General features: G+C 41.5%; 1 protein-coding gene across 2 annotated transcripts in view; it reads left to right on the top strand.

Annotated features, from left to right (window-relative positions):
* Nucleotides 1-16,424, top strand: part of LRPPRC (leucine rich pentatricopeptide repeat containing) — a 346,459-nt gene that overhangs the window by 272,147 nt on the left and 57,888 nt on the right. For both annotated transcript variants that reach the window (XM_030195798.1, XM_030195797.1), the window contains exons 28-30: nt 1,492-1,634; nt 5,409-5,523; nt 13,874-14,000. In XM_030195798.1, the coding sequence (XP_030051658.1) occupies nt 1,492-1,634; nt 5,409-5,523; nt 13,874-14,000 (385 nt within the window). The remainder of the gene's footprint in view (nt 1-1,491; nt 1,635-5,408; nt 5,524-13,873; nt 14,001-16,424) is intronic.

Genomic DNA, 16,424 nt, shown 5'->3' with positions numbered 1-16,424 from the left:
TCTGACAAAGAAGGGCAACCTTCGAAAGCTAATCAAGAAATGTATTAAGTTATGTCCAATAAAAAAGGTATCATCTTATTTTCTTTTCCATGTTTTATTTTGTTTGATTTCTATAGATTCTACATGGAATGTTGCTATTCCACTAGCAACATTCCATGTAGAAGTCGGCCCTTGCGGATCACCAATGTGGCCGCGCAGGCTTCTGCTTCTGTGAGTCTGACGTCCTGCACGTACGTGCAGGACGTCAGACTCACAGAAACAGAAGCCTGCGCAGCCTTCTACATGGAATGTTGCTAGTGGAATAGCAACATTCCATGTAGAATCTCCAATAGTAGCAACATTCCATGTAGAATCTCCAATGGTATCTATTTTACTGTCATAGTAATGCTTGAATGTTTGCACTTATATACACTGTCAGCTAGCACATTTGCTTATTTCCGATCTGACGAAGAAGGGCAACCTTCGAAAGCTAATCAAGAAATGTATTAAGTTATGTCCAATAAAAAAGGTATCATCTTATTTTCTTTTCCATGTTTTATTTTGTTTGATTTCTATAGATTCTACATGGAATGTTGCTATTCCACTAGCAACATTCCATGTAGAAGTCGGCCCTTGTAGATCAGCAATGTGGCCGCGCAGGCTTCTGCTTCTGTGAGTCTGACGTCCTGCACATACGTGCAGGACGTCAGACTCACAGAAGCAGAAGCCTGCGCAGCCTTCTACATGGAATGTTGCTACTGGAATAGCAACATTCCATGTAGAATCTCCAATAGTAGCAACATTCCATGTAGAATCTCCAATAGTATCTATTTTACTGTCATAGTAATGCTTGAATGTTTTCACTTATATACACTGTCAGCTAGCACATTTGCTTATTTCCGATCTGAGGAAGAAGGGCAACCTTCGAAAGCTAATCAAGAAATGTATTAAGTTATGTCCAATAAAAAAGGTATCATCTTATTTTCTTTTCCATGTTTTATTTTGTTTGATTTCTATTGATAAACAAAATCTCAAAGCAGGAGCATACATATATAAAATATATAAATCCTTCTTGTATTAAACAAAAATCAGCCACTCGATGTACCTAATAGAAAAATATGTCAAATTAAAACAAGACCACAAAAAACCAATGCATGGGTATAGAATATCTACAAAAACTTGTAATCTCAAATACAAGTCAAACATATAAACTCACATTAGACAAAAACTGTGCTATAAGAGAGGCATCACAACAAATAGTTTAAATCCTGAAAACCTGACAATATGGCAAGTTGTTCATAATGATGGAAGTTAATGAAAATGAGAAATGTTCTATGTACTCGGAGGGTAAATATATCTAAACAGAATTGTTTGAGTGATAAAAACATATTATTCGCAAAATGCTTGGTGTGGATTACAACCAGGGTTCTTGTATTGTCTGAAGAATGACATTTTAAACTTGCTGGAAAACTGACACATGTAAGTGATGCTGAAATTGATCCTTCTTCACAGAGGAAAACAACAACTGGCAAAAAGCAGACACAGTTTGGACAAAAATGCAGGAAGAGAATGTTATTCCCCGGGAGAGAACACTGATACTGCTGGCCGATATCTTTAAACAAAATGGTCAAAAAGTTCCATTTGATGTACCTGAGGTAACTTTGTTTCTTTCTTTCAGGCTTTTTTGTTTGTATATTTTCAGGTTTGGGATTTTTTAGCACACTTGAAAATGTAAAAAGTGCTATTAATTTCGGCAAAACATCTAGGTTTAATTGAATTTGGCATTTATAGTTCATTTCAGGAGCAGTTATTAAGGTGCAGGCAAAACTCATTACCACAGATTTGTCACGCCTTTAATACAAGAACAACACTGCTTGCAATATTTTACTATTCCAGGAGCAGTGGGGCTGCAAAACTGAGGCCCTGTGCACTCAGGCACTTGTTAGAGACCAGTGCTTGCAATCTGGAGCTGCTTCCCTCCTCAAGGGACACCCTCTCTTCCTTGCCAAGAAGACCTCTCAAATACATCCTCCACCCCAAAGACCCCTTCTCCAATAACCCAAAGTATTCCTTATCCTTCCTTTATTAATCCCTGGTGTCTAGAAGGGTCAGGACTTGATTGATCCCCACTTAACCCTACTATTTCTGGCGCCAGGTTCAAAATGGCATTATTGACCCCCCCCCCCCCCCCCCCCCCCCCCGAGGCAGAGGCGTAGCTAGAGGGGTTGCCAAGGGAGCGAGCGCTCCCCCAAACAGATTCCTGATGGCGTCGGCGCCTATTTTTCACATGATCTGTCAGATTTAAAATATGTGCCCGCGCCCTTGGAAGTCCGCTGTCCACTCCCCCTATGCCCTTAACCTGGCTGCGCTTCTGCCTAGAGGTAATCTCCTGGTACTACTGCTAGGAGAAAAACTGCTGTATAAGGGCAAAAGGCCCTTATATGACAGCTTGATCCCTAGCGATAGTGTTGTAAGGCTGTTGCTAGGAGGTCGTTGGCACCATTTTGAACCCAGTGCCAAAAGTAGCAGGAGCATTCCAGCCCTGAACCCACTAGACACCAGGGATTAATAAAGATAAGTTTGGGGAGGCCTAAGGAAAGGGTAGGAGGTCTTCAGGGCAGGGGGAGGAGATAGTGTGGGAAATGTGTGTGTGTGTTTTTTTTTTTTGGGGGGGGGGGGGGGGGGGGAGACTTCTAGGCAGGAAGCTACTCCTAATTGTGAATGCCAGTCCTTTTTAAGAAGCAACCAAGCGCCACAGCTTTTTGCTGGCGGTATTTTTCCAGAACTGTGGTATTTACCACAAGCCGCTTAATTCAGTTTACATAATAATGAGTTGTTTTGCATGCTTTGCATCTTATTACCATGTAACGGACAGTATCTCTTGTTAATGTGTTACGGTTATATAATGCACATTAGTGCCATAATGTATAACTCCCCCCCCCCCCCCCCCCCCCACCTTTAGCCTGAAAGCAAGAACCATACTGATTACAATTTTAAAACATTCATGAGAAATAACAGTTGCAACTTAAAACATACTAACAGTAGATACAAAATATGAAAATGCAACATATAGATAAAAAATTATATAAAACAGAATCAAAATACTAACAAATGAATATAGTAAGGGCCCTGTTTACTAAGCCGCGTTATGGGCGTGTTAGCGTTTTTAACGCGCGTTAACCATATATGAACCTACAATGTCCCTATAGGCGCCTACACGGTTAGCTTGCGTGCTAATTGTAGGAGCGTTAAAAACGCTAATGCACCTTAGTAAACAGGGCCCTAAATCTGTTAAGCGATCCTCGCCTCTTACCTAAAATCACACTGACTAACATCATGCAGTGGCTGAAAACATACTCAAGTCCACAAAAGTGGAGAACACCAGGATCCCACGGGAGAACACAGCAGACAGGGGGAGTGGGAATCTGAAGATGGCTGTTCACAAACAAACCATGGAATGCCAAAAAGTAGAAACACCACTCTTTATTGATGTTATTTAAAGACTCAACACAGCACCATGTTTTGCCTATATGTGCCTGCCTCAGGAGTCTTGTAGTATCAGTACAGTTTATACTTCTAGTACGGTTTATACTTCTAGTGTAAGTTCGATGTGCCAGATGGGGCTATGTTGAAATGGTCTTTACAAAGACCGTTGTAAAATGTCATCTCAAAAGTTCAAGTGTGCACAGGTTCAGCAACATGATGCCAAACAGGACTATTACATCCAGTTGACAAATTCTCTTGGCTCAAACCCTCGACATCTCTTTGCCACACTGAACTCTCTCCTCAAAGTGCCTTCACCCCCAACACCCCCCATTCACTTTCCCCCCAGACTCTGGCTGAGTTCTTTCATGATAAGGTTCACAAGATTAAACTTGAATTCTCAACCAGGTCACCTCCACCTCTCCTTCCCTTAGTCCATTCTCTCAACCCTCTAACCCCTGCCTCGTTTTCTTCCTTTTCTGAAATCACTGAAGAGGAAACTACACATCTTATTTCCTCCTCGAAACTAACTACCTGTTCCTCTGATCCTATTCCCACCCATCTACTGTCATCCCTTTTATCTGTCATTTCCTCAATCTTTCACTGTCCAGTGCGACTGTTCCTTATGCCTTCAAACATGCCGTAGTCACACCACTCCTTAAAAAACCTTCATTGGACCCTACCTGTCCTTCCAACTATCGCCCCATCTCCCTCCTCCCTTTCCTATCCAAGATACTTGAACGTGCTGTTCACCGCCGTTGCCTTGACTTTCTTTCTTCTCAAGCTATTCTTGATCCACTTCAATCTGGCTTTCGCCTCCTTCATTCAACTGAAACAGCGCTTGCTAAAGTCTCCAATGATCTGTTCCTGGCCAGATCCAAAGGTCTCTATTCTATCCTCATCCTTCTCGATCTATCTGCTGCTTTTGACACTGTTGATCACAGCCTACTCCTTGATACGCTGTCCTCACTTGGATTTCAGGGCTCTGTTCTTTCCTGGTTTTCTTATCTCTCCCAGTGTACCTTTAGTGTATACTCTAATGGATCCTCCTCTCTACTTCTATCCCACTGTCAGTTGGTGTAACTCAGGGATCTGTCCTGGGACCTTTTCTTTTCTCCATCTATACTTCTTCCCTTGGTACTCTGATCTCATCCCATGGTTTTCAGTATCATCTTTACGCTGATGACTCCCAGATCTACCTCTCCACACCAGAAATCTCAGCCGAAATCCAGGCCAAAGTATCAGCCTGCCTGTCTGGCATTGCTGCCTGGATGTCTCAGCGCCATCTGAAACTAAACATGGCAAAGACTGAGCTTCTTATCCTTCCCCCTAAACCAACCTCTCCTCCTCCCCCATTCTCTATTTCTCTGGATAACACTCTCATCCTTCCTGTCTCAGCAGCTCGTAACCTTGGGGTCATCTTCGACTCCTCCCTCTCCTCCTCTGCACATATTCAGCAGTCTGCTAAAACCTGTCGTTTCTTTCTCTATAATATCACCAAAATTCACCCTTTCCTTTCTGAGCACACTACAAGTTCACAAAGAGTTTTCTCTGTTGAGCTGATCTGGGCACATTTGCTTGACAGTAGAAATTCACTTCTGTCGTTGGTCACCCATACAAGACTCAGGGAAAGCCGACTGCAGATTTTCTCTGTCCTATCCGCCTGTTCTCGTTTTTTTCTTTGCTGCTGCTTATGTGAGTGTTACCTATACGTATTAGCTAAAAGGCTCTTTGCAAGATGTTTTCATGTTAGTGTTACATATGATATTAGGAAATGAATTAGATATGCACCAAATGAGATGGAGAAATATATTAGTTTTTAAATGAAGAAATATTTTAGTTTTTAAACATCCAGAATTGGGTGAATAATATAATTAATTCGGCAGTGTTCCCTTCTTTACTCCCTTGGTGCCATAGCTTTTATTTGTGTTTTGGGGTTGGTTTAGATTTGGTATAAAGAAGCTGCAGATGGTGCTGCAGAAGCCTCTACTGTATTTCCTGACGTTGAAAATAATTACCAGAAGCAGATAATGATGCTGACCAAAAAGAACAGTTCCAAAGGTAAATGTTAATTCTAGTCAAGTGTGAAAGCTGCACTTGCTTTAAAATGTTTTACTGTGTTTGTTTGCAATTTTCCTCTTTGGTCTTGTTCCTAGGCCTTTGCTACTTTAAATCCTAATGTGTTTTATACATTTCCTAGTATAAAAAGTGTGCATTATGACCATGTCACCATGTCTTCTTTCATGTGGCATGAAATTTTATGTTTTAGGTTTATTTTGTAACCATGCATACATAAAAAGTACACGTGTTCTTTTCTCTGTGCGGGCGTTAGAGAATTTTCAAATTGAAAGTATGTATGTACTTCTAACTTGAAACTTACCACAGGGAATATATGCTGTTTATTGGCACACCCATGGGCCGATGCTGAAAACAACACCAACGCTAGAGGTGATTAGCGCCGGCATTAGTGAGCGCAGAATGCTCAGAGGGATCCAGCGCGGGAGACAATGTGCGCACCAAATGTTAGCAAATATAGTCAAATGAAAGCTAATGAAGGCATTTCCTGTTCCCTCCCAGTGCTCAGAGAACAGCACGCTAAACAAAGCCACCCTTATCGCTGAAAGCTCGTGGAAGCCTGCAAGTACTACCGGTACTATGAAATGTACGCGAATCCAAGCAAACCTGAAAGTGAAAGCACACATTGATTCCTTTTTCTTGTGCTTATATATAAGCCTTCCAAATAAAACAAAACTGAAAAGCTTATATTTAAAGGTGCAGAAAACAGGCATTAAAGTGTGCTTTGCTTTTAGGTTTGCTTGGCCTGCGCACAAAGCTTCCCCCCCTCCCTCGCTTTCGCTTTTCAGCGTGCATATAATTTGAAAACCATTTCCTTTGAGCATTGGCGAGCTAGTTTTCTGCGCTGTTCCTTTGGTATGGGTTCTGTTCTGTTGGCTTTACCGTGGGAGTTCTGATCATCGACCTGCCAGACTTTCTGGTTCATTGTACACACATGCACTTGAATTTTCAGACCTATACATTTGTGTGCAGCCTTGTCCCTGGAAACATCTCTGCTGTGTGTGGTTGTGTGTGTCACTTCACCTACCACAGTGTTTTTTAAAGTTATCCTTTCTGCATGCAGTAGTGTGATTGTATCCTGCATGGAGTTGACAAAGCTAGGGATCACCTACAGATTATGTATTGCATCAGAAATTAAATGGAACAGACTAAATGATCCTTATGGTCCAAAGCTACTGTCTGTTTCTGTGATCAGCATAGCAGCACACCTGTTTTACTTATATTGAAGTGGTAGGAGTATCAGAGAAGGTCTCAAACTTTGAACACATTAGTTTATCTTAAAGAATTTAGTGTGTGCTAAATTGATTTAAAGCACAGTAACTTGTGAATTAAGGTCCGTTGTCAGTTATAATGTAAGTTATAGTGCACATTGAAAAATTATTAAAATTTTTATTAATAACACCCAAATCTAGACATATTTGGAAGAACAGTAAAGCAGATTTTTTTTTATTTGTGCGCTCATATTCTTACCAATGTCATCTCAAGAACTAGTAGTATGAGAACAAGAAAGTAGGATCTTATGATTTTGATCAACTTGGTAGCTAACTTGCCCAAAGAAATCATTTTTCTTGTACTATTCAGATAGAAGGAGAAGCTGGTGATTGCATACAATGCTCTGTTACTGTCTTGGAACTGTACTTAATTGCAACTTCCTGATCTCCAGCTCAGGGGTAGATTTTGTGGCAGTGGTTTGAAATTCTGTGAGGCAAAGTTTTGAAGATTCTGTGGCATATTTGCCTGAAATTGCATATATTTACATACGCTCCTCCATAGTACTTTTTTCTTGACCCTTTTTGCATGCCACTTTATTTTTGCTATGTTTGTGGGGGAAAGGAAGGGAAAGGCAATCATATTATATTCTCTTTGGAGTCTCTACCCCCCCTCCAAGGCCTCCATTATGCTTTCTGTGGTCCTAGGAGCCACATTTAACTTGGCAGTGCTTGTCAAAACAAGTGAGTAGCTCATAGGCTCAAGGCAGAAATTCTTTAGGCCATGAGAGAAAAACCCATGACGAGGCAGGATACTAAGTGGGGACTGGTGGTCTCCTGGGGGTAGGAACAGCTATAAATTGGTTGACATCTAATGCCTCACATTCCCCTGTTCATAATAATTAGACTAACTGGATAACCCATAGAATAACACTTAAGAGTTTATCTGGAAAACCATAGTGGCCTATTTTCAGGAGAATGGATAATGTAGGCACAATCTTTAGATACCGTAGAGAGTGCGTTTTCAGGCTGGTATTCCCTATGGTAACCACAGCAAGAAAATGGAGAGTTTAAAAGCTGAAGTGGCTTTAACTTCAGAAAATTAATTTGACCACCAAGCATGATAGTGAAACCATTCGTCACACAGTAACGTGAAAAAGTACTTACTCCCCCTCCTGATTTCACCTGTTGTTGCCTATATGTTCTTTAATCCAAATGTAATAGTGGACAAAGGGAATCTGAGTAAACACATCACCCAGTTTTTTTCATTTATTTAAGGAACAGTTATCTAACACCCATATCCACGTGAAAAAGTAACAAGCCCCTTAATTAATCAACCAATTGACCAGATTTAATTGATAAAAAGATTCATCTGAACACAGCCAGGCTTGACTGCAGCCAACCCTTTTAAATCTAAGCCACACTATATATTGGAGATTCTACATGGAATGTTGCTACTATTGGAGATTCTACATGGAATGTTGCTATTCCACTAGCAACATTCCATGTAGAAGGCTGCGTAGGCTTCTGCTTCTGTGAGTCTGACGTCCTGCACGTATGTGCAGGACGTCAGACTCACAGAAGCAGAAGCCTGCGCGGCCACATTGGTGATCTGCAAGGGCCGACTTCTACATGGAATGTTGGAATACCAACATTCCATGTAGAATCTCAAATAGTAGCAACAGTGGAGGAGTGGCCTAGTGGTTAGGGTGGTGGACTTTGGTCCTGGGGAACTGAGGAACTGAGTTCAGTTCCCACTTCAGGCACAGGCAGCTCCTTGTGACTCTGGGCAAGTCACTTAACCCTCCATTGCCCCATGTAAGCCGCATTGAGCGGGAAAGAGCGGGGTACAAATGTAACAAAAAAAAAAAAAAAAAGAGGGTGAAGTAGTCACCACAAAGTTTCTACAAGAACACTGTGCCACTATTGAAGGAAATTCCAGAAGAGATGAGAAAAAAAAGTTGTTGAAATATATCAGCGGGAGGAGTGACAGTAGCCTAATGATTAAGTGCAGTGGTTTGAGAATATGGGGAACTGGGTTCAGTTCCCACTGCAGCTCCTTTTGACCCAGAGCAGCATGTCCATTGCCCGAGATGCAAAATTGACTGTGAGCCTGCTAGGAATAGAGGAAAGTACCTGCATATATTTTATGTAAACTGCTTTGGTTGTGCCACAGAAAAGTGGTATATCAAAAAAAAAAATGTACATGACCTATCAGTCTGGAAAAGGTTACATAGTTATTTCTAAAGTTCTGGGACTCTACCGAGCAACAGTGAGATCCATTATCTCGAAGTGGAGAAGACTTGGAATAGTGTTGAATCTTCTCAGGAGTGGCAGGCATGACAAAATTACTCCCAGGGCACAGCATCAATTCATCCAAGGAGTCGCAAATCTGCCTAGAATATGCAAAGAACTGCAGAACTGACGTGTCTCAGTCACTCCAGTGTTCATGACTCCACAATAAGAAAGAAACAGTGGAAGAATGGGATTCATGGAAGAGTAGCAGAGTGGAAACTGCTGCTATCCAAGACTAACATCAGTGCTTGTCTCACATTTGCAGAAACATGCCTGGATGGTCCCCAAGCCTTTTGGAATAATGTTCTATGAACAGGTAAGTCAAAGACAGAACTGTTTGGCCTCCAGAGGCCCCATTATTTCTGGCATAAAACAAATATGACATTCCACAGTAAGAAGTAAGAACCTTATACCAGCAGTCAAAGATGTTAGTGGTAGTGTGATGGAATGTGGAAGCTTTGCCGTTTCAGGACCTGGAAAACTTGCCATTATTGAAGGAAACATGAATTCTGCACGTACTAGAAAATGTCCGTGTCCCTGAAGTGTAATTGGTTACGCAGGAACAATGATCTAAGACACAAAAACAAGTTTACATCTGAATGATTGAGGAGAAACAAAATTAAACTTTTGGGATTAACCTAGTTAAAGTCCTGACTTGAATCCAATAGAGATGCTGTGGCAGGACATGAAACCAGCACTTCATGCACGAAAACCTACAAATGTGTCTGAATTCAAGCGGTTCGGCAAAGAAGAGTGGGCCAAAATTCCTCAACAGTAATGTGGATGACTGAGGAAGTGTTTGGTGTTAAAACTGGTGGAACCAGTTATTAAGTTTAAGGAGCAGTTCATTTTTCATATGGGTGATATGGGTGTTTGATAAATTTCTGTTCCTTAAATAAATGGTGTAATATTTTAAAAACTGTTGTGGGTACTCAAGTTCCCTTTGTCTAATATTACATTTTGTTCAAAAGATCAGAACCATATAATGTAACATAGGGGAAATCCAGGAGGGGTAAATACTTTTTTCAGATCACGCCGCTGGGGGGTGCTGCGGTGCGCGCCTGGTTCCGAGTTCGCTATCTTCGCTCATTCGCTGCAGCTCCCTCTGCCCCGGAACAGGTTACTTCCTGTTCCAGGGCAGAGGGAGCTGCAGCGAACGAGCGAAGTTAGTGAACTTTTCGGAGCCGACAGGCGCGCGCCGCTGCACCCGGGGGGGGGGGGGGGCGCATCGGCGATCTGCCCCGGGTGCCATCCTGGCTAGGAACGCCACTGGTCAGACCAAATTTTTTTCAAGCCTTGGCATGGCAAGAGTGAAGGATTAAGCTCTACCTGTCCCTTAACGAGCTCTGCTACTGGCACTGCGAGTAGTTGAAATGTGGTTACATGTTTTAAACTTCTACAGTGCCGATAGGCAGAGCAGCAGGAGTGAAGGAGTAAGCACCTGCTGCTCTGCAGAGGATTGAGGTACTCACCACTGGGAGAAGGTAGAAGAAGGGGCTGAGAGAAGGGAGCTGATGTGATAATCAGGGCTGCAGGGGGCATGCGTTAATGGTAATCAGGGTATAGGACAGTACATTTTGTTGATCAGGGCTGTGGGGGTGTATTAATTTTAATTGGGGCTGCAGGGGAGCGCATTGTATTGATCAGGGCTACAGAGGGGTGTATCGTGATCAAGGTTGCGGGATAGGGATAGGGTGAATGGACTGGGGGCTGACACAGTATTTATTTATTTATTTATTGCATTTGTATCCCACATTTTCCCACCTATTTGCGGGCTCAGTGTGGCTTACAATAAGACTTGAATAATAGAAATACATTTGTTACAAATAAGTTATGGATTACATTGAACAGAGTTAGATAGTAGATAGGAAATTGGATAATGGGAATAGACTGACTGTGGACAGAATTTCTGCATGAAGGAAGCCCTTCCCTCATTATTTAACATCTCGCTGCATTCCACAAAACAAAAGGAACAAGTTCCCACATGCCATCTTTTTCTTTTGATGTAGCACAGGGAAAAAAAGGTGTTAAAAGCTCCCAGGTCTCAACCTAATTAAATGATTTTTTTTTAAATTGTACTTATAAATAGTAAGTTTGATTGTTAAGCGCCTGATACTCATAACATGTCTGTTTTGGTGGGTCCTTACTAGGTGAAAAGATTTCTGCATGAATACAGGTAGTCCCTATAACACATCTCTCCGAATGACACAATGATTTATAATTTAGAACTAATTATTACTTTAAGAGATGAAAACCAATGCTTCCTATTTGTACATCCATATGCTGCACAACCCAGCATGCTTGAAAATATAAGTGAGATCAAATAAAAATGCTACCAACAATAAAGAACGACAATGTGTACAGAGCAGCTCATAGGTTTGCTTGCTTTGCTTGAGTGAACAGGGATGACGGCTGTGCGAAGGAGAGGGAAGGGAGACTACTAACCTCATGGGCTTCAGCCATCATGCCGTCTCCAGTTCTCAATCTAGCCTCCTCAGTCAGCTGTTTCCTACTTGCTCCCTTCCAGCTCCCTGCACCACTGTCCAGTGAAGTGGCTTGAGGAGAGGGCTAATATGAGCATAATGACACTGGTGGAATATTAGTTGTGCAGCAGAATTTTGAACAGATTGAAGAGGAGAGAGATGGCTAAGTGGGAGACCTGTGAGAAGCAAGTTGCAATAGTCTAAGGGAGAGGTGATAAGAGTTTGGACGAGGGTTCTGGTAGTGTGCTCAGAAAGGAAAGGGCGAATTTTGGTGATATTATAGAGAAAGAAACTACAGCTTTTAGCAGTCTGCTGAATATGTGCAGGGAAGGATAGGGAGGGGTCGAAGATGAACCCAAGGTTACGAGCTGATGAGACAGGAAGGATGAGAGTGTTATCCACAGAAATAGAGAATGGGAGAGGAAGAGAGGTTGGTTTAGGGGGAAAGATAAGAAGCTCAGTCTTGGTCATGTTTAGTTTCAGATGGCGCTGAGACATCCAGGCAGCAGTGTCAGACAGGCAGACTGATACTTTGGCCTGGATTTCGGCTGAGATTTCTGGTGTGGGGAGGTAGATCTGGGAGTCATCAGTGTAAAGATGATACTGAAAACCATGGGATGAGATCAGAGTGCCAAGGGAAGAAGTATAGATGGAGAAGAGAAGAGGTCCCAGGACAGATCCCTGAGGTACACCAACTGACAGTGGGATAGAAGTAGAGGAGGATCCACTAGAGTATACACTAAAGGTATGCTGGGAGAGATAAGAAGAAAACCAGGAAAGAACAGAGCCCTGAAATCCAAGTGAGGACAGCGTATCAAGGAGTAGGCTGTGATCAACAGTGTCAGAAGCAGCAGATAGATCGAGAAGGATGAGGATAGAATAGAGACCTTTGGATCTGGCCAGGAACAGATCATTGGAGAATTTAGCAAGCGCCGTTTCAGTTGAATGAAGGGGGCGAAAGCCAGATTGAAGTGGATCAAGAATAGCTTGAGATGAAAGAAAGTCAAGGCAACGGCGGTGAACAGCACGTTCAAGTATCTTGGATAGGAAAGGGAGGAGGGAGATGGGGCGATAGTTGGAAGGACATATAGGGTCCAGTGAAGGTTTTTTTAAGGAGTGGTGTGACTACGGCATGTTTGAAGGCATCAGGAACAGTTGCAGTGGACAGTGAAAGATTGAGGATATGACAGATAGAAGGGATGAGAGTAGGGGAAATAATGTTAAGTAGATGGGTGGGAATAGGATCAGAGGAACCGGTAGTTAGAATTCGTTGCCAGAGAATGTGGTAAAGGCGGTTAGCTTAGCGGGGTTTAAAAAAGGTTTGGACGGCTTCCTAAAGGAAAAGTCTGTAGACCATAGAAACATGACGGCAGATAAAGGCCATATGACCCATCCAGTCTGCCCATCCTCTGTAACCCCTAATTCTTCCTGTCCCTAAGCGATCCCACATGCTTATCCCATGCCTTTTTAATTTCTGGAACAGTCCTCGACTCTACCACCTCCACCGGGAGGCCATTCCACGCCTCCACCACCTTTTCTGTGAAATAATACTTCTTTAGGTTACTCCTAACCCTATTCCCTCTTATTTTTATCATATGCCTCCTCATTCCAGAGCTCTCCTATAAATGCCCATGAGATATTTAAACGTTTCTATCATGTCTTCTCTTTCCCAGCGTATACATGTTGAGGTTCATAAGCCTGTCTCTATTATCTTTATAATCCCTATAACCATTATTAAAATGACTTAGGGAAAATCCACTGCTTATTTCTGGAATAAGCAGCATAAAATGTATTGAACTTTTTCGGGATCTTGCCAGGTATTTGTGACCTGGATTGGCCATTGTTGGAAACAGGATACTGGACTTGATGGACCTTTGGTCTGTCCCAGTGTGGCAATACTTACGTACTTATGAGCTTTTGGAAAGGTGAATTACAAATCAAATTGAATACAGCCAAGAACCTGTATTACGGTTTCAATGAGCTGTTTACAGCTTCACAGTTTAGCTTCGGAATAACAGCTGACTGAGGAGTATGCCTGCCATTTTTGTTATCACATCTTTTCATGCACTGACAGTGATTGTGGACGTGTGAAATAAAACTGTTAATCAGTTAAACAAATGTAGCTCTGTTTCCTCATTAAGCATGTGTAGATCATGTCTCAGCCAAATAATTTAATCTCCTACAGCAAGTGTGGGCTTCTGTTTCCCAGGTAATATGGAGCACAAAGTGTCTGAGACACAATGACCCTTCAGGACAACTGCTGATTCTGTTTTGTGATGGGCTTTTGTATAAATGTGAAATTTGTGTGTTATGCCCATGTAATCGGATAATATTTCTTTTCCATTTTAGAAGCATACAATATTTTATTACAAGCACAAAAAAAGGGGCTGGCATTTAATTCTTCCACTTATTCCATTCTTATGAAAGCCTTGTTGGCTGACGGTTGCCTTGAAGAATTCTTGAAAGTGAAAGACATGTAAGTTCTATTTTATTTTGCTTTATATTATTTGGTGTTTTCCCCCTAATGATCGGTGGTGCAGGCTGTACTTGTTTGAAAGGTGATGGTGGTGCACTGGTCAGACATTTTTGGTGCTCTCTGGAGCCACGAATAAGTGGAATTTAAAATTTTTAGTTAGTAACCAGTTAATCCCTAAGCACAGCACGTCTAACTGTGCAGATGTGAAAAGCTTACATTTAACAGTGCAGTTTACAGTGTTAGTATCCCATAGTTAGGTCTTTTCAGACATTTATTTTCCCACTCCTTCTCTGTTTCAATTTTACTGTCTGGGAAAACTATCATCACCTTCATAAGAGGAGGGAAAATGTGAGGGTCTGATTTCAGCATAACACAGACTGTATCTTATCGCCTGCATAAGCTAGAGGCATGTGAGACTGACCTTTGGGCTGTACGTTAGTTTGATTTGTTTCATATATGCAACTACGTGCGCACCAGTTCTGCACTCCCTCAGCCCCTCCAACACAGAGTAATATAAATTGTAAGCCCAATATTTTATTACTTGTTCAGGAAAAACTGAACTGCGTAATAGGGAGCAGGGAGTGTCCAGAATTTCTTAAGCCACTTTCGGATATAAAGTGATTCACTATTATTTAGCCCTTTATATTATGCCATGAATATTCAGCTCAGTTTCTCATTCATTCCCTTTGAATTGTCTACCAACTGTGTTTTAGAGAAGCTGTGTGTGCTTAGGTTCACACCCTCAAATAATTAGATCTGCCAAGAAATCTGCAGAAGCATTGGCACAAATCACTTTTGTAATGTAAACAAATTAGAAATAAATAAACCTCTTGAGTAGGAACATGCCACTTACCTAAACTACATTTCCTGCTTTTAGGACACAGCAACCTCCGTGGATTCTGTTACTGTTGGTCTCATTTCACAATTTCATTTCTTTCTTTGTCTTACTATATCTTAATGCTTCAGCTATTTTCACTATATTTGTTCTTTCAATGTGATGCCTGCATGGAGAGCTGGTGAGGGTCAAGAGGGCACACACTTGAATTTATTAGATTCTTGGGCTGAGGAGGCATAAAATTAACATCGGAACCTAAAAGGAGGAGTATAACCGTTCTACGAACCGAAAAGCATTGTTCACTTGTGCTCTGCGACATTCTCTGCACAGCTAACTATGGGCAGCTTAAGTATTTTTTAAAAAATTCTGGTTTTATATACTAGTCACCAGTTGGAGGTGCAAGATCCCCAAATAGGTTCAAATAATCATACTGATTATTAAACAGCTAGGACTAGGGGGCATTCAATGAAGCTACCAAGTAGTAAATTTAAAACAAATCAGAGAAAATATTTCTTCACTCAACGTGTAATTAAACTCTGGAATTCATTGCCAGAGAATATAGTAAAAGCAGTTTTCTTAGTGGGGTTTAAAAAAGGTTTGGATGGCTTCCTAAAAAAAGAAGTCCGTAAGCCAGTATTAAGATGGACTTAGGGAAACTCCACTGCTTATTAATGATGTATACGAGGACTTTCCCTTGACAAAGCTGTCTAATGCGAAACAGGCTCCTGTCGGGACTTGGCGTATACCGTGATTTGAATGCAGACAAGTGACATGGACTAAATACCTGATGCCGCAACATGACCAGTCAAGATAAGATAAATTTGTGGCATCCAGCAGCAAGAAGATAAGTAATGTTTTCCTGCATACGATTAATGCTCGTACAAGCAGTACTGTGACTACGTTGCAGTTTTTAAACTGGTAGTGCACAGAAAAAATAAGAAAAATATAAAATATACACTAAAAATAAAACAAGTGTTGCACGGTGGATGTAAGATTGAAATCGAGTAAAGGACACGAGTTTGAAGCAAGTTTTGTGCACTATTGGAGGTTGGGGGCCAGTCGATGATTATAAACTGTCACAAAATAAGAGGCTCGCTATAACTACTACTACTACTACTATTTAGCATTTCTATAGCGCTACAAGGCATACGCAGCGCTGCACAAACATAGAAGAAAGACAGTCCCTGCTCAAAGAGCTTACAATCTAATAGACAAAAAATAAATAAAGTAAGCAAATCAAATCAATTAATGTACGATGGACAGTGCCTGAGTGACTTTATGAGATGTCCCCTTATCAAATATTGAATTGTTTACTGAGCTCTCTTTGCTCTACCAATAGTTAGTTGTGTATTTTTCAAAACATATAGGTGGAGCGTTGCGTTTGTTTTGGACTATTATTTCTATGGTAAGCAGCATAAAATGTATTGTACTGTTTTGGGATCTTGCCAGATACTTGTAACCTGGATTGGTCACTGTTGGAAACAGGATGCTGGGCTTGATGGACCTTCATTCTGTCCCAGTATGGCAACACTGAGGGGCACTTTCACAGAGCGGCGGTAAGCTTGCTCTTTCAAAGACTACCACTGGCC

The sequence above is a fragment of the Microcaecilia unicolor genome, chromosome 3 (genome assembly GCF_901765095.1).
Source record: "Microcaecilia unicolor chromosome 3, aMicUni1.1, whole genome shotgun sequence".
NCBI classification, from domain to species: Eukaryota; Metazoa; Chordata; class Amphibia; order Gymnophiona; family Siphonopidae; genus Microcaecilia; species Microcaecilia unicolor.
This window is presented reverse-complemented; position numbering and strand designations above follow the sequence as displayed.